The 21,661-nt window shown below is 41.3% G+C and overlaps 1 protein-coding gene across 2 annotated transcripts in view; it reads right to left on the minus strand.

Annotated features, from left to right (window-relative positions):
* Positions 1-9,621: 9,621 nt before the first annotated feature.
* lrfn1 (leucine rich repeat and fibronectin type III domain containing 1) overlaps positions 9,622-21,661 on the minus strand; it is a 112,483-nt gene continuing 100,443 nt past the window's right edge. For both annotated transcript variants that reach the window (XM_027014882.2, XM_027014883.2), the window contains exons 3-4: positions 16,683-18,078; positions 9,622-11,802 (exon numbers count right to left, since the gene is read on the minus strand). In XM_027014882.2, the coding sequence (XP_026870683.2) occupies positions 10,884-11,802; positions 16,683-18,058 (2,295 nt within the window). In that variant the 5' untranslated portion in view covers positions 18,059-18,078 and the 3' untranslated portion in view covers positions 9,622-10,883. The remainder of the gene's footprint in view (positions 11,803-16,682; positions 18,079-21,661) is intronic.

The raw sequence follows: 21,661 nt of genomic DNA on the forward strand, positions 1-21,661 counted from the left end.
TCCATGGGGGTCAGGCAGGTATTTGCGGTCAGGTTTTTCCAGGCTTGGCAACACGGGGCAGAGTCCAGGGGGGTTGTCCAGGGGTCAGGCAGGAGACAAGGTCTAAAAAACAAGCAGAATTCAGTAAGACAGAATGCTCGGTATGCACCATAGAGTAACAATACTTCAGAATGTGAATGCAGGGGAGGGAAGCTTATAAAGGGGTCAGTAATGAAGATAAGGGGGTGTGTGAGAGTAAGCATGGCTGAGTGTTGTTCCTGGGGTTTGTAACACTATCAGAGACCACAGACCCCTGGGGGATTGCACCAGGGGGAGAGGTTAAGACCAGGACAGAGCACTAACCACAGATTACATTTATACAGGACAATTTAGAATATCCAGTCAACTTAACCTCCATGGTAGTTTTATTTTTTTGGATGGTGGGAGGAAACTGTACCCATATAAGGACTCAAACCCAAGACTATAGTTCTGTGTGGGCAACATGCTAACCACCAAGGCACCGTGATAGCATTTGCAGGCTACAGTACCACAGCCATTATTTGAATGGTCATTTATTTCACTCTTGATGAGCATGTCTTTAATGTTTTTGTCTCATCTGTAGGAGATTAAAGAAGGATCCTTAAAAAGGAATGTAGCCTCTGCATCATCCTGTAGGATTCTGAAGTGTTTAAGTATAATATCAGCATCAGCCACTGTTTATTTGTATGATAAGTCAGCACCAAGGGAATTCTTGTAGTCTTAACAGCAGATTGTTTATAGGTCATTGTGTCCATACTCTGAACATGTGAAACACAAGCAAAGGAATCATCTATGACTTCCTCAGGAAACCCACAGTTTTGAAGATATTCACAAATTCCCATGCTTTTCTGGTGGAAGTCTTCATTCTCACTGCAAATGTGTTTAAGTCTAAGTAGCTGTAAGTAAGGGATGAAATTTTTACAGGCCTTGGGATGTGAATAATTTTACTGCAAATAGGTATGAGAGTCTGTGGGTTTATAATAGATGGTGGTATTTAAACAATAATTTGCAAACTTCACTGAAAGATTTTCATGCCTATTTTCATGCCAGGATGTGCTTTACTGCATGAGCTGGGAGAAACTTGGAGAATGAAGATGTGATGAGCCAAGCAGAATCAGATGCTCTCAGATATAAAACAGGAGCTTTATTAGTCTTTGTGTCTGTTGATCAGACTGTTGTGTGGTGATCATGTCCACTGACTGCGTGAAGCCCTTAAGCACCTGCTGGTGTTCGTTGAGTAGCTCACCCTGCTTGGTAAGAGCCTCCTTCAAGGCTTCCAAATCCACCATCTGCATGAAGGCAAAGTATTCTGTGATGGGCCAAGCAGAATCAGACGTCCGTGGATATAAAACAGGAGCTTTATTTGTGTTCTACTCAGTGTTAGCTGAATACACCAGGGTCAAAACCAAAAGAGCAAGTAAGGGGAACTCCGAAGCATAGAGATAGAACCGTCCATGCCAAAATCAGAAGAGCAATCCAAAACCAGGGAGTAATTCCAAAAAAGTGGCAGTCAAAAATCAGCAACGAGAAATACAAAATCTGGGTACAATATACCGGAAGATGATAAAAGAAAATAATGCTCAGTATGCTTAGAAGAAACTAGAGGCAATACTTTGCAATGTATGAGAGCTTGCGACAGGCTTATCTACAAAATCTTCTGAAGGCACAGGTGAATTCAATATTCTGGTGACGGCAATCTGATTCAACGTCCCTAATTGACTGCGTCATTGGCCGGGTGACAAACAGTCTGCAGGGTAGTGTAGTGTGATGGGGGTTGGGCAGTATGACAGTAACCCCCCAAAGAGTCCGGGACAGCCGAGGTACAAGGATGACCGTGACAACACCTTACCAGTACAGCAGACTCCAGTCCAGTATGAGAATCCTCTACAGGAAGGTGGCGAGGGCAACCTAATGGACGAGGAGCAGGCTTGTCCAGGAACCTCGTGTGGAAGTCCGAAAGGAGGCCAAGATCCAATACATCACAGCAAGGGATGCAGCTCTGTTTGTCAGGGCTGAACCCCTCCCAGTCCACCAGGTATTGTACTGAACCACCCCTTCTCCTGGAATCCAGAATACGGCATACTGCGTTTACCGAAGTGCCGACATAATCAATAGGCTGAGGTGGGGTATCATTGGGAGAAACCTCATTTAAAGGACCTGAAATAACAGGCTTGAGAAGAGACACATGAAAAGACCTCAAGATATGGAAGTGTATAAGTAGGTTGAGTTGGTACGTGACCTCATTGATGTGTTTGGCTATTTCAAAGGGGCCAATATACTTGGGGCCCAGTTTGCAGCAGGACCTCAGCTCATGGAAGTTCCACATAAATAGCCACACTCGGTCACCTGGTTGGTAGGTTGGGGTGTCCCCTCTGTGTCTGTCTGTTATTTCTTTGTATCTTTGTAGGGCATGTTCGATACGTTGGTGTGTCTCCTCCCATACCTTCTCGCTATGCTGCATCCACTCATCTACCACAGGGATATCAGCCGTGATAGAGGTCCATAGGGGGCTGGTAACCTAGAAGGTGTTAGGCCAATGTAAGAACTAGTGAGTGCGTTTTGTGCCATTTCTACCTAAGGTAGGAATTTGGACCAATCTGATGGATTATTCATGCAAAAAACATCACAGGAATTTGTTCAGTTTTGGATTAGTTCATTCACATTGTCCATTTGACTGCAGGAGACAACCAAGTTTTCCTGATGAGTTTTCCTACAGAGAGAGTCTTAGGAGTCTTGCTCTGTCTGCAGATAGAACATGATGAAACATATCAGGTGAATGTCGCTTGTCATACTCTCCCACCGATAACGGTTAGCCAGGAACTGACGAGTATGTGTTTCCCCAGGATGACCCCAGTGAGCAAGGAATGAGCCCAGGTTATTAGATGGCCATGGCAAGAGGCAGGTATGTAATGTTTACCTTCCGGACATATCATTGGGGTGACAGTGCCTTGTGTGGCTTGTTCCATTTCTTCATCTATATCCCATCTTGTAGACACCAGGTAGTTAGGATGGTTTCTTTATCACCCAATTTCTCCTCATTCTCCCCTAGGTGAATACTGGACAGGGCATCAGCTTTCGTATTGCGGGTTCCTGGACGATGCATAATCTTGAAGTTAAACTTTGAAAAGAATAATGACCAATGGGATTGATAGGGGTTCAGTTGTTTGGCAGCATGCATATACTTCAGATTCCGATGGTCAGTGATAACTAATAAGGGATGATTAGCCCCCTCTAGCCAATGCCTCCACTCCTCCAAAGCTAGTATAATGGCCAACAGTTCACGTTCTCCTATACTATAGTTTTGTTCTGCCGGAGATCATTTTCAGGAGAAATATGCCACTGGATGTAGTTTGGTTTCATTATGTCTCTGAGAGAGTACAGCTCCTACACCAATGTTCAAAGTGTCAGCCTCTACTACAAATGGGATTGACGGATTAGGATGTCTAAGTATGGGAGCAGTGGTGAAAGCTTCCTTTAATCAGATGAATGCTTGCTCAGCCTCTTGATTCCAACAAAACTTGGTCTATGCTCCTTTTAGGAGGGCTGTGAGGGGGTCACTATACTGCTGAAGTTCCTGATGAATCATCGCTAAAAGTTTGCAAAACCTAGGAAGCTCTGGAGCCTCTTGATGGTAGTAGGTACCAGGCAATGGAGGATGGTTTCTATCTTTTTATCATCCATTGTGATTCCCCCATGGCTGACTACATATCCCAGGAAAGTAGTAGCAGTAGTAGTATGGAACTCGTATTTCTCCCCCTTCACATAAAGTCCATTCTCAAGGAGAGTCTTCAACACAGAGCTCCCTTGTCATATATGGGTCTGAAGATCAGGTGAGTAGATGACGATGTCATCGATATATGCCATCACGAATCTCCCTATGTCTTCTCAAAGGATGTCATTGATGAAGGCTTGAAACACAGACAGAGCTACAATGAGACAGTATGGCATCACCTTGTAGTCATAGTGACCCCTAGTGGTCACAAAGGCAGTCTTCCATTCATCTCTTTTCTTTATACATATAAGGTTGTAAGCATCACAGAGGTCTAATTTGGTCAAGAATTTTCATCTCGTAGTTATTCCAGGGTGATGGGGATGAGCGGTAGCAAGTATGCATATTTCTGGGAGATCTGATTAAGATTAATCGATGCAGGGATGAAGGCCACAATCCCTCTTCTTTACAAAGAAGAAGTCTGATACCTGGGGGGGGGGGGGTAGGATGAATAAAACCTTGATTCAGTTTTTGATTCATGGTTTTCTCCTCCTCTTGGGAGAGAGGATAGATGTGAGCCTTGGGTAACACAGCTCACTCCAGGAGTTCAATGGAACAATTATAGGGATGGTGAGGGGGTAGCAAATTAGCTTTCTTATTACTGAACACTCTAGCAAGGTCCTGATATTCTTGAGGATGGGAAAAGGCATGGTCATCAGCAAGACTCTCTATCATTGTGGAACATAGTTTAATCGTGGGTAAGGTCAAACAGTTCTTCTGACATTGAACCGAACACTGAGTTATCTCCTTTTGGGGCCATGATATGCTTGTGTTATGTTGATCAAGCCAAGGTAGGCCCAGAATAACTGGGAATGATGAGGCTTTTAAGAAAAGAAACGAGATGAGTTTGGAGTGGAGTGCGCTGGTGGTTAGTTTTAGAGGTGCAGTGCGAAGAGATATGGAAACACCTCCTACTGGTAATCCATCCAGTGTGGCCACTCGAAGGGTCTTGGGTAAAGGCTCTAATGGGATATTCAATTATTGTACCAATTGTGCATGTATGAAGTTGCACTCTGCCCAGAGTTGACAAGGGCTGTAAATATAGAGGACAGAGTGTGAGACCCAACATAAACAGGCAAGAAAATGACTTAGCAACCATCCTTTGCTTGGGAAAGACCACTACCTAAGTTTGTGGTGTGGGAGTCATGCCTGCTCTATGACTCAGTGATACAGATCTGTTGGGTCTAAGACGACCCTCCCTGATAATATGTCCTGATGAACCAGAGTAGAGACACAGACCCTCTTGAAACCAGCACGGTCTCTCCTTTTCGGTTAAGAAAGAGGAATCACATTGCATTGGCTCTACCATGTGCTCTTGACTAGGCTCTGATCTATTACTAAAATGGGGGTAGGTGGAGCAAGTACTACTGGTTCTCTGTGGTCTTCATTCCTGAAGATAACGATCCAGACAGATGGCAAGAGCAATAAGTTGATCCAAATTAAGCTCATCATCCCGGGAAGCTAGCTCATGCCATATCTCTGAATTGAGACCATTTTGGAAAGTGACAATTAACACTGTTCCACCAGCTACCAGCAGCCACAGTGCAGAACTTGCATGCATAATCAGCTATGGAGCAGTTGCCTTGGCATAGTATAGTGAGCAATTCCCCACATGCTCTTCCTTCATGTGGGTGGTCAAAAATTGCCTTAAATTGAGTGATAAATTTTTCATATGTTGAGGTTTGTATACTCTCCCAGATGGCATTAGCCCAATCTAATGCCCTGTCTGATAGACGAGAGGTAAGGATCAAATTCTTTTCTTGGATAGAGCAGGGTGGAATACTATTGAAATATATGGAGCATTGTAGCAGGAAACTTTGACACCTTTCAAGGGAGCCATCATATTTCTTGGGCTTACTCATGGGGAAGATCGGTTGAGTACTGATGGCTGCAGAAGCGGATACTGGCATTGGAGTGAACCAGGTAGAGGTATTCATCATTTGTAGCCCGGAGGCAAGTTCTCTGAGACACTGCCCGAGTTTAGACATTTGTGTCTGTTGATCAGCCTGTTGTTTGGTAATCGTGTCCATTGACCTTAAGCACCTGCTGGTGTTGGTTGAGTAGCTGACCCTGCTTGGTAAGAGCCTCCTTCAAGGCTTCCAAATCCGCCGTCTGCATGAAGGCAAAGTATTCTGTGATGGGCCAAGCAGAATCAGATGCTTGCAGATATAAAACAGGAGCTTTATTGGTGTTCTATTCAGTGGTTCTATTCAGCTGAATAAACCAGGGTCAAAACCAAAAGAGCAAAGTAAGGGGAAATCTGAATCACAGAGATAGAACAGTCAATGTCAAAACCAGAAGAGCAATCCAAAACCAGGCAGTAGTTCCAAAAAAGGGGCAGGCAAAAATCGGCAATGAGAAAAACAAAATCAGGATATGATGCTCAGGAAGATGATCAAAGAAATAACGCCCAGTATGCTTAGAAGAATCTAGAGGCAATAATTCGCAATGTATGAGAGCTTGCGACAGGCTTATATACATGTTCTATGCATGTTCTGAACACAGAGGTGAATTCAATATTCCGGTGACAACGATCAGATTGAACGTCCCTGATTGGCTGAGTCATATTATATATATATATATATATATATATATATATATATATATATATATATATATATATATATATTGTGTGTGGTGTGTGTGTGTGTGTGTGTGTGTGTGTGTGTGCACTCTGTATGAATAAAGTTGTAAGAAAAGATTACATCAGCCCCAATATTTACAAACAGAAAGATGGGAGTGAGGTTGTGAAAATTCTTAAAGATACTTTACATATCATCTTTATGTTTGCTTAAGGATATGTGCGTGGACAGTTATGTGCATATTTCATTTTAGGAAAGTGATTAGAAAAATGAAGGGGTTTTGGTTTTGACAATTATTACTGCAAAAAATATTTTGTGTTCAGATCTCCAAAAACAAATGTAATTGGACAGATACAATTAAACTAGTACACTAAAGTCAATGTAAAAGGAATATTTCTGCACTTTCCTCCCTAATCAGTGTCTGCCATATCTGTTATCTATTATCTACGGACAATAATTTAATGTGCGTCCTTTCTTTATGCAAAACAGAAGAAATATTAGCTCAAACAGATTTATTATAAATGCCTCTGGCTTCCACTGTAAGTATGTTTGAATCAATTTTATTAAGACATTGTTTGTGGTAATCTGCCAAACACTCCTGATGTATTAGAGATTTGAAAATTATGGGAATATGCTTTTAAAGAAAATTGCTGCAAGACTGCATCTCTTTAAACAAGTGTTGGTTTCAATCAATATTCAAGTGGCAATACTGAATGCAAGTGCTAATCCAGATGCACATTAGATGGTTTGATCATGTGCAGCATTGATTTGTAAAATGTGCTAAACTGATTGAAGAAACTGCCATAGTGTTGAACCAACCTGTCATGACACAAAACTGTCTTCTCTTTCCCTTGACAGTGTTAATTTCCAAAGTACTCCTTTGATGCAGGTTCTATGTTAATAATATGAGAGCATTTGTCAGAGCACAGATAAAACTATTTTGGCATGTCTTGGTACCATTTTCAGTGGTAATTCTGATAATTGTTTCAACAATCAAGATCAAGTGTTTGGTTTTGTGAATACCTTTCCACCTATTATCTCATCTTCTTATACAAGTTCAGAAAAAAAGCAAACAAAACAATAAAATCAGATTATTGGTTTACCTCCTTTAACCATCTGAATCAGTCATGGCTGGGTTTAGCAAAAGCACTAGATAAGAAAGAACAATTTAAGATGGCAGAGCGCATGACGTTTAGAGCAACGTCTGTTCTGTCTCTATCTTAATGTGCTAGGGACATTTTGTTTTTCCACTGCCCAAAATGCCAGAACCTTCTGGCGGCAGAAAACTGGTACTGTGATTTATTTTTTTCCATTGGCCACTGGTCCAGTAACAACGGTTCCAGTTTTTACTGTCTGCTCCTAGCTGTCACTGGCAGGCCTACTGGTTCCCCAGCATGGTGGCAGAGGGTACTGTTCATTGCTGACTGGTTACACAATTTGAAAACATATGCACATGGAGCAAAGAGCGAGAGAGTCGGAGTGAAGATAAACGGTTTTCAATAAAGGTTGGCTACATAGTTTCTAATGCAGTTGAGTCATTATGTCAAACTATAGGACTATAAGTAAGTGCATTGAAAATAATTTTTGTTGCTGGTTATACTTAATGGTCATGCTTTGTGGCTATACTTCATGGATATGTTTCCTGGTTATACTCTGTGGCTAGCTTTTGCAATATAGTCAGCTCTTTTGCTGTTGTCACCATGAACATTTTTTCCAGTTGTTTTTCAAAAATGTAGGGCAATGACTTACAGCTAAGTTCATTAAGAGAGCAGAACCCAAAGTTCTGTTGGATTTCACTTTGGGCCAATTCATGGTTTTTGAATGTGTGGTAGAACAAGCCCCTAAGCGGGCTTTATCTGGGGGGACTGGGCCCACGATTTAAGGAGCAGTCCTTTCTCTTAATTACAGTTATGCGACATTTCACCTAAGAGACTGGGAATATAGCAGCCATATGCTGCCCAAAGGCCGATCCACTTCGGTAAACAAGCGCTTTGTTTTTACTTTCCTCTTCTTTTCCTTGGGAGTGGGTAATTAGAGACTTGGCCATCACAGGAGCAATTACCATGTTAATCGGTTTGATAATGGCCTTCACGTGCTGGAGTGAGCACTGCTCTATAGCCCCAAACTGGTCTATTCCAATCTAAAGCCTAAGGGGTGTAATGGAAGCTCCATGACAAAATCTGCATACCTTATTCTTAAACTGGAAAAGTATTTAGCAACAATGCTTCTTTTACGGGTACAAACAGGCGATGATCCTTTTTAGCAAGAGCGTGGATTAGTCTTTCCCAACATGCATTTGGTGCTGCTGCACTGCATTGATGCTGATGTCCAATTTGGAGTCTCTCTATCACATGTATGCACAACAAGTACAGTGGTGTATGTTCTTTTTGCTGAGCAGTGGTTTTAATCTTGGAACTCTGCCATGCAGACCATTTTTGCCCAGTCTCTTTCTTATGGTGGAGTCATGAACACTAACCTTAACTGAGGCAAGTGTGGCCTACAGTTAATTGGATGTTGTTGTGGGGTCTTTCGTGACCTCTTGGCTGAGTTGTTGCTGCGCTCTTGGGATAATTTTGGTCAGCTGGCCACTCCAGGGAAGATTCACCACTGTTCCCTGTTTTCACCATTTGTTGAAAATGGCTCTCACTGTGGTTCGCTGGAGTCCCAAATCTTTAGATTAGCTTTATAACCTTTTCCAGAGTGATAGAGCTCAATTACTTTGTATCTCATTTGTTCCTGAATTTCTTTGGATTCCAGCATGATGTCTAGATTTTGAGGATCTTTTGGGCTAATTCACTTTGTCAGGCAGGCCCTATTTAAGTGATTTCTTGATTTAGAACAGGTGTGGCAGTAATCAGGCCTGGCTGTGGCTAAAGAAATTGAACTCAGCTTTCCAAAGATGTGAAAAACCACAGTTAAATTATGTTTTAACAATCACTTTTTCACACAGGGCCATGTAGGTTTGGCTTTTTTTTCCCCTTAATAATAAAAACCTTCATTTAAAAACTGCATTTTGTGTTGTATTATCTTTGCCTAATATTTAAATTTGTTTGATGATCTGAAACATTTAAGTGTGACAAACATGCAAAAAAATAAGATATAAGAAAGGGGGCAAACACTTTTTCACACCAGTGTATAGGATGACAGTTCCCATAAACTCAGAGTGAAAAATGTAGTGTTTATACCACTATAAAGAATAAAAGGGAGACCCTTAAACAAACATTAGAAAAAAATGATACACACAAAACTTCATACAGCCAACCCACACAAAGAAAAAATCTTTAATCCCCTTTCATCAGGGGTAAGTGGTCAAAACTTTAATATACTAAATTAAGGGGAGATGTGATGACCCAAATTTTTAATGTAAAAATGTGTGGCCATCACCCAGAATGCTTTGTAAAAAGTCATGTGACCTATGACTTACATATTTAGAACACATACAGTGATAGATTGTAATATATTTATATATGTAGATTTTGTTTCTGTTCTTGCAGTTGTCTTTTTTTTTTTTTATCTAGACCAGCCAGATACAATACCGATTACTATCATACAGTCACTTGAAGAATGACACATTTTATGATATTTATAGTCAATTTTGCCTAAAGGAGTCCACAGAATTTACCAGGCTCAGATGCTCATTCTAACTAAAGCAATCGGTATGTGTATAGCTCTATTCAGATGTCTTTTTATGTTGTATAAACTGGTGTGATACTTGTCCATATTATTTCGTGTCTTCTGTGCAAAAGTCTTTAAATTAGCTGACACATAGTAAGATATCACCCAGGCTCTCGCTAGGACATTTATCATCTTCATTGTCATCAAATTTTATGAAAAGGAAACTGCAAATAGAGAGATATCCATCGGCCTCTCACCTTGGCATCACATATAAAAATAACAAAACACGACAAAAAAATAATAATGACGTATTCCCACGTAGTCATGAGGACAACCCGAGGTGGGGAGACAGTGGTGTGTGTGTATGTGAGTGTGTGTGTGTGTGCATATGGTTGAATCTATTGGAATGATATGATTAGGTCAGTGTGATGGTGGTGTTTTTTGTTTGTTTATTTTGTGTGTGTGTGTGTGTGTGTCACATGTAGCAGCATCCTCCATTGGTACATGTTCAGGAATAAGGCACCGCTGCATTATCAGAAGGGACATAGCAACTGCCTCTCTCTATCTCTCTTTCTCTTTCATTCCTTCCCTTTGAAGCTTTGTAGCATTCTTTCTCTCACTCTGTTTCTTGGACATCAGGAGGAGGCAGGATGGAGCCACACTGTGCTCTCAAACAAAACACTGAACACTAATGTAATCTGGACAAAGACACACATGAGGAAAGTTTGTGCATGCGTATCTCTGTGTGTGTGTGAGTGTGTAACTCTACGAGTATTTCGTGTTTATGTAGGAGTATGTGAGTGTGTTCAGTTTGTTGTGCATATGAGTCTGTGTGCACGTGTGTGTAAATAGGAGCATTATAGTTTGTAGTCAGTTGTGTATGTGCATGTGTGCCTCCTTCACACTGTGCTTTCCAGCATCCACTCCGTGCTGCTGAATGTGCCCCTCCGGCTGGTGGGCGGTGAGACGTCTGCGTTGAGCTGCGTTGTGGACTTGTGTCGCCGGGTCCGTGCCCGGCGTGGGTAACTGTGGCTCTGAAATAGCGCGTAGTCCCCATCAAAGGAAAAGCGATGCCTTGCTCTGGCTAGCTCGCCAGGCAGCAGGCCCATACCCACCAGTGCTCCCTTGCTGTCCCTGGAGCGCGAGGGACCATCACCGGCTGATGGGCCTATCAGGCACAGGGACATTGTGGAGCCCGTTGGGCTGCTGTCCGTTTGGGTGTCCTCTGAGGGTGGGCCACCCAAGCTTGCCCGCCTGGACACTGCAGGGGCAGGTGTGGCCATGAGAGCCTCGGAGCCAGGGGTGGGCGATGGTGATGGGAGATGTGCTTTTGGCTCCTCCCGAGTCTCATTCTCCAGGCTGAGCAGCACGAGTGCCTGGCAGTCCATCCTGGGTGAGGACTCCCTCCAGCATGCACTCTCCTCCCCAGGTGGGGCTTGCTGCTTGGAATCGGCAGCTCCTGACCGGCTCTGGCTCCCGCCTGGCAGTGGAGGTGTCGCCACATCGGTGGCCTTGGCCTTGCTGCCGTCACTGCCACCATACGCCTTGTAGCGGATCATGAGGATGACGATGAAGACCAGCACAGAAGCCACGATGACACCACCCAGGATAATGATCATGGTGCCACCCAGGAACTGGCTGTGCACGAAACGGCACTGGCCAGCCTCGGGTGCCGTACGGAAGTGCACGCAGCCAACAACACGTGTTGCTGTCAGGGACGTGATGCCATCATCATACACCGCGAGCACGCATAGCTCGTAGTCCCGCCCAGCCGCCAGGTCATTGATACGGAAGCTCTTACTGTCAGAGGGGATCATCCTGTAGAAAAAAGAGTGAAAAAGTGGAGTAAAGCCAACATTGTTGTGATATGACATTGTATGTGGCAGAGTACACTTTGTTTAGAATGGTGTTGTAAAGTGATAACATTGTTAACAAATCAACAATAGTTCTGATCCATGTATTCTTATTTTACAACATGTGCAGACAGCTGACACTATTATATATATATATATATATATATATATATATATATATATATATATATATATATATATATATATATATATATATATACAGAGAGAGAGAGACAGAGAGAGAGAGAAAGAAAAAATGGATGGAGAAAGAAATATAACACAGGGCAAATGCATTATAAAAATCTTGTCTTGTACATTGTGCATTTTGTTTGTATCTGAGGCTATGCACAGCACTGTGGGGAATTTCACTAGGTCTAGTCCCAGCAATCTATTGGATGAACTCCCACAGCATTTCAGCTGCTCACACATGGCTCAGTAGCGGAAAACAGTCAGAACATTTAAGGGTGCAACTACTTGTGAAAAAGGCTCAGGAGAAGAGGAAAATCAAACGCTGAGAAAGAGAGCATGCGAGCTAACAGACAGGGTTTTTGTTTAGACCCCAAGCTAAATCTTCTAATCCTTCTAATGGACGTGCCTGATGTTCTGAGGTAGCTCTGTGTGCACGTGGCTGGTGAGCTCTTATTCTCTCTCACAGGGCTTTTCCTCATTCTAGAATCTCACTGAGAGTTTTTTGTTTTTGTTTTTTCTTTTTGTAATAGCTTTTATATCATACAAAGAGTGCCAGTCTGTTTGTAATCATGATACATATGTTGGTTTCATCCTTTTAAGCCCCCAAGTGGGGGAGTGCTGCAGCAATTGCTGGACTTTTGTAGGACTGCAAAAAGCTTTGGAATAATAAAACTGGCACTATATGAACATAAAACATGTACATTTATATTGTGCTCTCCTAGCAAGACTGCCCCTGTCTCCCTCTTGTGTCCATCTCTCTCACTCTCTCTTTTTCTCTCACGCGCTCTCTCTCTCCAAGTCTCCCTGCTCTGATTGTAGTGAGCGATATTTCTATACTTCTGATTGGACAACATCGGACAGGAAGTTGTCATTCTCTGCAGCTGATGATGTATGAATCTGCACAGTAGAAGTCAAATGGTCATGCTGAAAAATAACCAGTGCCAGTTTGAGGGCTCTTCCTATATGATCAGAGGTCAGGTACACCTCCTAAAATGGAACTGAAACACAGAGGCCTAATTTTAAGGCTTCAAGGGCCAAGGAATGAGTTCCCTTGTTAATGTAAGAAAACACTTCAGAAAACCTTCACCAGAGATTAACATACTTAATACCATTATTCATCATTTTGGAGTGTTTTTTTTTTTCTTTTTCTGTAAATGAGTGTGAAAAAACTGCCAAACATTGCTTGTATTTAAGCCACAGTAATTTGTATTTATTTGTGTTTAACAGCTTGACAAAGTGTGTCACATGCACCAACAGTTTTGTTTTTAACAGTTGGCATTGCAGTAAGTCTTCATTTAGTAATTATATTTGTATTTTACATGTATTTCATTTAGTAAGTATATTTCCTCCACATAGCTCTCATCACGCTTCCACATGCATTCCTTAATGGTGGCTTTGAGAGAGGCTGTGTTGAATGTTATTGGCTGTGCAGGTGTTTTAGCTGCTGCAAAAGCTTCCATCAGGGATTCTCCTTTCATTCTTCAATAGAGAGGCAACATTTCTTACTACTGTAGATAGAAGTGCATCTTTTTGAAATATGTGAACAAAATTATATTTAAACGTACAGAGATAGTTTTGAGCTGCTGTTTTGAACATTTTCAAAGTTTCACTGGCCCAACTGCAGGCAGTACTTTAACATTGGACATTTTATTGGCCGTGTTAAGCTTAAAGACATCACAGCGAACATCTTCTGTGTGCCCACAAACAATTTAAGTACATGTATAATCCATTTCCTTTTATAAGCCAATATAACTACTCATCTTACCTCGGATCAGCTTCTGTCATATTAATGTTCCCCTACATAAAACAATGAATAAACATATTTTTCCATGTTAACACATTATCAGAGAATTCAACAACACAGACCATATTGAGATTCTTGTGATCAAAGCGCACCATTACATGGATGTCTAGGATGCCTTCCCCCATTTATGCCTTTCCCTGGGAATTTGGGAAGCTGCACCTGGAACTCCTCAAAGAAAGGATCCCAGTACAGATGATGCATTTCATGAAAAGTCTGTGATTAGCATCTTTGTGTTTTTTTTTTTTTGTTGTATGCATAGATGTTTAGAGTGCATCTGCCTGTACAGAGGCTGCTTCCAGCCCATATGTTGCTATTACGATGAATCAATCCATTTTGGGACCTAATTATTACACACTGTGAATAATCCGTGAGCAGTCAAGGATGTAAGGTGCATTACATGACAGAGAGGATGAGCAGCAAAGTTTATCAATCACAGTATAGGTTTCTAAACATCAGTTCATCAGACTTTATGCTCAACTTCATTTGTATAAATTCTCAGATGTCATCAGATAATCATAGCTTCTGTTTCCCTGATGTCATAGGGCAAACATAGCTTCTTTTTCTAGAATTTCAAGAGTTATTTGCCTATTTGAACCAAGCTGAGATAGTTTTTTGCACTCGATGTTCACTCAATCTATTTTAAATATAGATGCTTGACATTTGTCTTAGCATTGTACTGTATGCCTGGCCTAAAAGAACATCATCACATTAATCATCGCATTAATTCAGACCGGTCTTTTTCATGAATGACATACACATCTTTATTGCTGTTTTACATTCACCAATGCAAACCTGTTATCATCTAATAAACCTGCAGGGCATCATTCCATGAGAGCACTAGATTCCTTCTGTTCAAGTCCTGCATTGTAAATTCCATTCTCCACAACCAGAGATTTTTCAGCATTTTATCAGATTTTTTTTATTTTCGCCTTTCCAAAGATCAGTTTTGACTGGTTTATAAGCAGCATGAAGTAATCACTACAATTATTTTATTTAGTAATTTTTTTACAGATGCCATATCATATGATGCTTTTGCTCCTCAAACCCATTTAGTGAGTAAATTGTTCCAATACACCACAAACGACTCTGCTTGTTGTTTTCATATCTTAGAACCCCTTTGATGTTAGTCCTTCAAACACCATGCCATACAATCATACAATCATACAATCAAGCCTCAGCATGTGGACAGAAGGAATTTACTCATAATTCTAAGCCTTGCTAAGCTTTAATGATCACCTAATATCTGATCTAAGTTTCATCTAGTTTTTCCAAGAAGCTTTCAAGCCAAAGGATTTTGTGATTAGCAGCTGGGCAACTTTTACTAGATTCATATTATCTGAAATTATGCCAAGGCAATGTGGATTAGCAAGATGCAGAAGCTGTCGAAGAGGCAATAATTGTCAGTTACTCCTCTATGATTGGACAAGGAATGCAGCTGCTGCACTGCATTATTCAGTGTTTGCTGTGGCAGGAATGCTGTGTTCCTATGAGGGTGGTACAAGAAATGAATTTTGCTGAATCATGTAGTATGCTTCTTTAGAGCTCCTATAAATCAAGGCCTAAATCTGTGCCATCCTGCTATAATCTATATTGCTCCCTTACATTTTAAATTTCATACCTCTGGCATGTAAAACTGCTGTAATTGATGAAACATTGGTTACAAGGAGTCCACCCCTCCCTTCAATCCCACACCTTTGATTCAAAACTTCCTCTAAAGTTCCTCCCACCAAAGAAAACATGCTTAGCACTTCACCTGTCCTCTATGTGGTGAGAGCAGATACACATAATAATTGAGCCCTTGCAACAACAACAAAAATAAACAAACATATATCAGCCATTTCAGTGTTGTCAGTTATTTTAGTTTTTAGTTTTAGTTTTTTGTACCACTTTTATATTAAAACTACATTAAAATTCTAAATTTCTTTAGACTTTATTCATGTGGGCATTTAAAAATAAAACTTGCAATAATACTTTATATAATTGTTTTTGTAGAATGTAGAAAAACAGTAAATGGACATATATGCTTTTTCATTGCAGGGGCTTAATTGATAGAATTTAAATTTTTAGATTCTAATTACACAGACCACATCAGTTACACACATTTTTACTGTCTAAGAGCCACTATTTCAGTGCTATCAGTTATAGCTTCAGCTAGTGTTCTTTAAGTAAATTGCTTACATCAGCAATTACATACTGCATACCTAGGCTAGTACCTAGTATGACATACCGCACACCTAGGCTTAACTGTTCAAATAAAAAAGTAAACTTTACATAAAAAGCAAATAAATAAATAAATTTAAAAAAAGGTCACAAGTGATAAAAATGCCTGGCTCCTAAGTGGTGCAACAGCGAGGTGTTTAGTCTATCATTGTGAGATTGTGGGTTCAATCCCTCATGATGCCACCACCATCTGTGCTGGGACCCAGAGAGATCATGTTGGACATACACTTTGGGAGGGGTGGCAGGCATGCTCAACCCTGTGAATTACAGTGACCCTGGCCCACCACCATTGTCTCTGAGTTGATAAATCAGAAAAGGGTGGTGAGTGTAATTCCTCTGAGCATTTTAGACTGCTCCCTGATGTTCCCAGAGCCATAGCTTGAAAAACTGTCCTGATTGGCTGCATATGCCTCATACTTTCTGGATGGCAGGTATCGTGTGTGACAAGGGAGAATTACCTGATGGATGGGACTTGAAATTAGGGAGGAAAAATTGGCGATAAAAATTAAAAAACAAAATAAAAACATAAATATATGAAATATAGAGTATTGTTAGCCAGATTTATGTGTATGTATATGTACTATTTGATGCTTCCTTATTAGGAAATACAAAAAGGGTGTATTGTTCTTTACCTGTAGACGAGTGTGTCATCGAGGGTGCTGTTATACTGGATTTGGTACATCCTAATCCCTGGGATGTGTCTCTCAGAAGGCCAGTGAATCATGGCTGAGTTGGAGGTCAGCTCATCCACCATCACTCTCTTGTCCTGCAGCTTGGTGTCATTGTTCCCAGATTTGGTGGAGGTGGTGATGTCAGAGAGGCCTGGGTCCGCCTCCCTCATGTGACCAGTATTATTGACGAACAGTGGCAGCGGGATCATGTTAACCTCTACAGCTGCTGTGGCAATGCCTGCTGCATTGGAGGCAACGCAGTTGAAGGCACCACTGTCTTTCAGAGTGGTGATGAGGATGTCCAGTGTTCCATTATCATACAGGACAGTACGGGTGTTGTTGTGCACCAGCTTGCCATCAGGTGAGCGCCAGTGGATGGTGGGATCCGGATCGCCCATAGCCTTACATTTGAGTGTGACTCCCTGCCCCTCCATCACATAGGGCTTTGTGGAGTGGTGCTTGATAATGAGTGGTGGCTCACAGATAAATTCCTCCTCCTGAATGGACCAGAAGTATTTGTCCATCAGGTGCTCAGGTGAGGCACAGGTCTCCAGGTCGTCCTCTCTTGTCAGCCTTCTCAACCACAGCAGCTCGCAGTTGCAGTGAAGAGGGTTCCCGCCGAAGCTCACAGTCAGCCTTGATGAGCTGGAAGAGCCCTTGGGGTCGGAGAGCACCTGAGCATGCTGGAAGAGGCTGTCGGGTGGTAGCTTCTGCAGGCGGTTCGATGTCATGTCCAGGCGAACTAGTTTGGTGAGCAGCGTGAATGTTCCAGCTCCTACGTGGTCAATAAGGTTGTGGTCCAGTGTCAATGTGTTTATGTTGGTCATCTTGGCAATGGCCTCCCAAGGCAATGTCCTCAGGTTGTTGTAGGACAAGTCTAGGTCCTCAATGGTGGACACAAACTCCTCAAAAGCTGAAGGATCAATGTGGTGGATCTGGTTGTTACCCAAGATGAGGTGCCGCAGATTGACCAGGCCTTTCAACTGGTCGTTTCTTACTTCCGTCAGCCGGTTACCATCCATGTGCAGCGCCCTCAGAGCTTTGAGCCCAACGAAGGCATGTGGAGCGATCTGGCTGATGGTGTTCCGAGAGAGCGTCAAGTGCACAAGGCTGGTCATGTTGAGGAAGTCTTTCTTGCGGACAGATGTGATGAAGTTGTCCGTGAGCCTCAACTCTACAGTCTTGCGGTCAATAGTCGGAGGCACGAACAGCAGGCCGGTCTTGGCACAAAGCAGGGTCAGGGTCGGGGAGATTGTCTGGCAGATGCAGCGGCCTGGGCAGTGCTGCCCATGCACCAGAACCCCCATCAGCATAAAGCACAAAATGAACCTCTCCATGGCTTATCAGCTTCCTGGTCCTGCAAACACACCACACAAAAATGTAAAACAAATATATTCACCAGAACAAGACTATAGACTTTAAATTTCATGAAAGAATTGAAAATGTATTCTGAGTTCTTATTTAGATAACATTGTGGTAAGAATCATGTTTGTTTTGTCATTTTGTCATGAATTAGTTTTCTTTAGAGATAACAAATATTTTTTTTTTTGTTTTATTTTGAGTAATCTAATTGTATATAATTGGTAGAACTGTGACAGAACTTTTATCAATTATTTTGAGGAGCACTTGTTTCAGTGCAAAATCTCAAAGTTAATATGAGAGCAATAAAAAAGAACAGATTGGGAACTGCATAATTTGCTGCAACACATGTCTTTGAATTAATTAGAATCTCTTTACAAGCTTTTGTATGGATCCTTTTATTGTGGACCATAAAAGAACCTCATTTGCTTCCACTGAAATTCAAATTCTGAGAAAGTCATGTTTAAGCACCATTTCTGAGAAGATTATCTTTCACACAATGTGAAAACCTCAAATATACTCCATACTCCTATATTCACTAGTAATAATAGCAAGTACTTAATTGAAGGTTTTAGGTCAGTGTGCAGTTGCCCTCATCTTCTGATTTTTTTTTTTTTTTTGTATTACATATACTGGTATAAATTGCTAAGGTTGTGTTCTTTTATTATTTTTGATTAACTCCAATAAAGTACTTTGGTCTTTAAGAGTAAGTTGAGCTGCTATTGGTTAGCCCTGAAGATTTTAACTTACTGTACCGAAAGGTGTGACAGAACTGGGCATGCCCAACTGCTTTGTTTACAAACATGAAAAGGCTACACACAAAGCTAAATGTTTATTCCTGCCCAAAGCCTCTCCAGTGCTTTGAGAAAGCAACGTTGCTAAGGAAAGAGTGTGCTTTAGCCTGGCATGCATGTCTTTAAGTGTAACTGCATGAAGGCCTCTGCAGAGTGACGCTTATCACATTCTACAGGATTTGAAAGTAATGAGTCTTTATGTTCTTGGCCAATTTCAGCTGTTTAATTGTGCAAAAGATTGTGGCTGTAAACCAAACGGGATATAAAACATCTCAAATGGCCTAGGCTGCAGCTTTGCCAGACTGTGATGTTATTTGATGGGTCTTATGTGTTGAGGGTAATGCTCTCTCTGTCTGATCTCCATTCACCATATTGATTTCTCTCCTCTAGGAGTGTAAGTTGGCGGTTGACAGCAAGGTGGCAAAGGGAGACAGAAGAATGAAACTTTGGGGTCTGATAATTAAGATCCTCAATGCAATATCAAGTTGAATATCTGCTATATCAGATCTTTTGCATTCTCACGTTAGCCATCCTGGGGGCGGGGGGGAGCTGTTCCCAGGCTGTGCTTAGCTTAGTGGTGTCCATTAGGGGCCATAACTTGCTACGACCTGATGACTCACACACTGTGATTCCTGGTGCTGAGTTTTTGGACAGTGACATGTAGTTAATGGGTCATCCTGCTTCCCTTGCTGATGGGCCTGTTCTGCAGCTCTGATTGTGCTATATTATACTGTGGTTTTTCAGACATTTGCTTGGGTGGAGCTTGAATTCATTTGTAGAATTGATGTGCTTGCTGCTGGCAAGAGACTTGTGCAACTGCCATTGTTTAAGTGTAGAGTAAGTCACTGAGACATATTGTGATAATGGCTATCAACTTGTTTAGAAAAACGCCTTAAATGCATGGCTATAAAAGAAACTAAATGTGTTCCAAAGCTGCAATGGCCTGTCAGGTTGTTCAAGCATATTTGGTGGAACTGTTGCTATAGTGATTCAGCTAAATACTTCCGTAGCAACTACAACAACAAAATGTAAATGATAAGAAAGAACTGTCACTTCTTATGACATTACAACACAGATCAGAAGTGAATATGTGTCCTTCCTTAAAGAGATCATGGGTACCAAATTTCCTGTTTCCCTGACTTTTTGTTTTTCCTTTGGCAATTTTTGGCAAATTTGATCTTGTCAACCGTGGGTATTCCAGGTTAACTAGGCATCATATTGTGATTACAAAACCTAGTTTTATTTTCTCTTTTTCTGTCTTCATAATATGAAAATAATTGTATTTATTATCAAAACCATATTATGTACAGTAATTGCCCCAAGACATTTTAGTAATGTTACACACAAATAAATACATAAATGAACAAAACAAACACACATTGTCTAGCCTCACAAATCTACTGCGATGCATTTTTTCCAGGCATCATCAATCTTTCTCCGTCATTCTCAGATCAGCCTGCTTGAAACACATGGACTACCCGCTGTGTCCTTGAAGTTATCTGATGTAAGGAAACTTGTGTCTGCCAAGAGTAACTACTGTAGACTGTATTATCATATTAGAGAGAAATTCACAGATTATAAATCTAGAGCATGCTTACCACAGATATACTGTTCTTGCTCTTTAATTTTAACAGTGGGAGAGAAAGTGACAATAAAGACATCAGGTCTTAATGCTCACTGAGTTTCATTATTCAGTGTCACTTCTGTCTTGCTCTTTCCTCACATGGCTGTCTGTGCATCGCTGAACTATGAGAACTATGAGGAATGCCAGGAATGTTAGAAGAACTGGAAGTTACTTAAAAATAAAGGCTACAGTTTCACTAGATGTCCTGCAATCACATAGCAGTGATGCGGTTTCTATAGAGGAACAAATGTTTTTTAGCACTTGGCTATGCCTTAAAAGAGCACTGGCAATATAATGGGAAAGAGCCATCCCTCTTTAAAATGGAGGTGCTACACCTTTCCATTTGACATTTTAATACCTTGCATCACTGATTTATTGAGAAAGTAACTGAGCCATGTATTGTTTTTCTCTGTCAGCTGGAGTATTCCAATTAACACATACCGTTGCATGCTAAGTTCAATTTAGCCCAATTACCACAGAAAAGCAAATCTGCTTCCACAAATGTAAGTATAATAAAAGTATACAAGCATTGACATTTGGGATTGCACTGGCACTGGGTTTGTAAACGGCACATTTTGTCAATATGACTAACGGATAATCAGTTTCATTTGCGTGTTAACATCCACCCACTTTGGCACTGAGTGTGGAACACTGGAGTGAGAATACAGAGCTAACTAGGGCACTCAGAGGGGGCAGAGAGCTGGAGCACTTCCTGCGCCCACCCCCAAGAAATCTCGCTATTGATCTCCTTACAACTCCAGTCGTAGAAAAAAAGAGAGACAGAGACAGAAAGATTCAGAACTTTGTTTCCAAGGCAACTCTGTTGTCTCAAAAATGTATGTCTTTGAATTCCAATAAAATGCCAGAGAATTCGAAGTCTCAGTCTTGATGGGGATAATACAGGTATTGAATATTTACAAGAGCTATAACTAAGCTTGTAAAGACCACTAAAAGCTATGTGACTGCCCGGGCAAGTGCACCCTGTGGTGCATATTAATTACGGAGCTATTTGCTCTGTAGATGTCAGCCACTGTCAAGTTTGTCAGTGGTGTTAATGGCAGTGATATTTTATATCTTACGTTAAGACATTGCTATCTTGTCATGGGTCTTAAAAGACAAAAAAGCACCTTGTTCTGAATAGCTATTGCGAGGTGGTTTCATCA

This window comes from Electrophorus electricus, chromosome 15 (assembly GCF_013358815.1).
Source record: "Electrophorus electricus isolate fEleEle1 chromosome 15, fEleEle1.pri, whole genome shotgun sequence".
Taxonomy (NCBI): Eukaryota; Metazoa; Chordata; class Actinopteri; order Gymnotiformes; family Gymnotidae; genus Electrophorus; species Electrophorus electricus.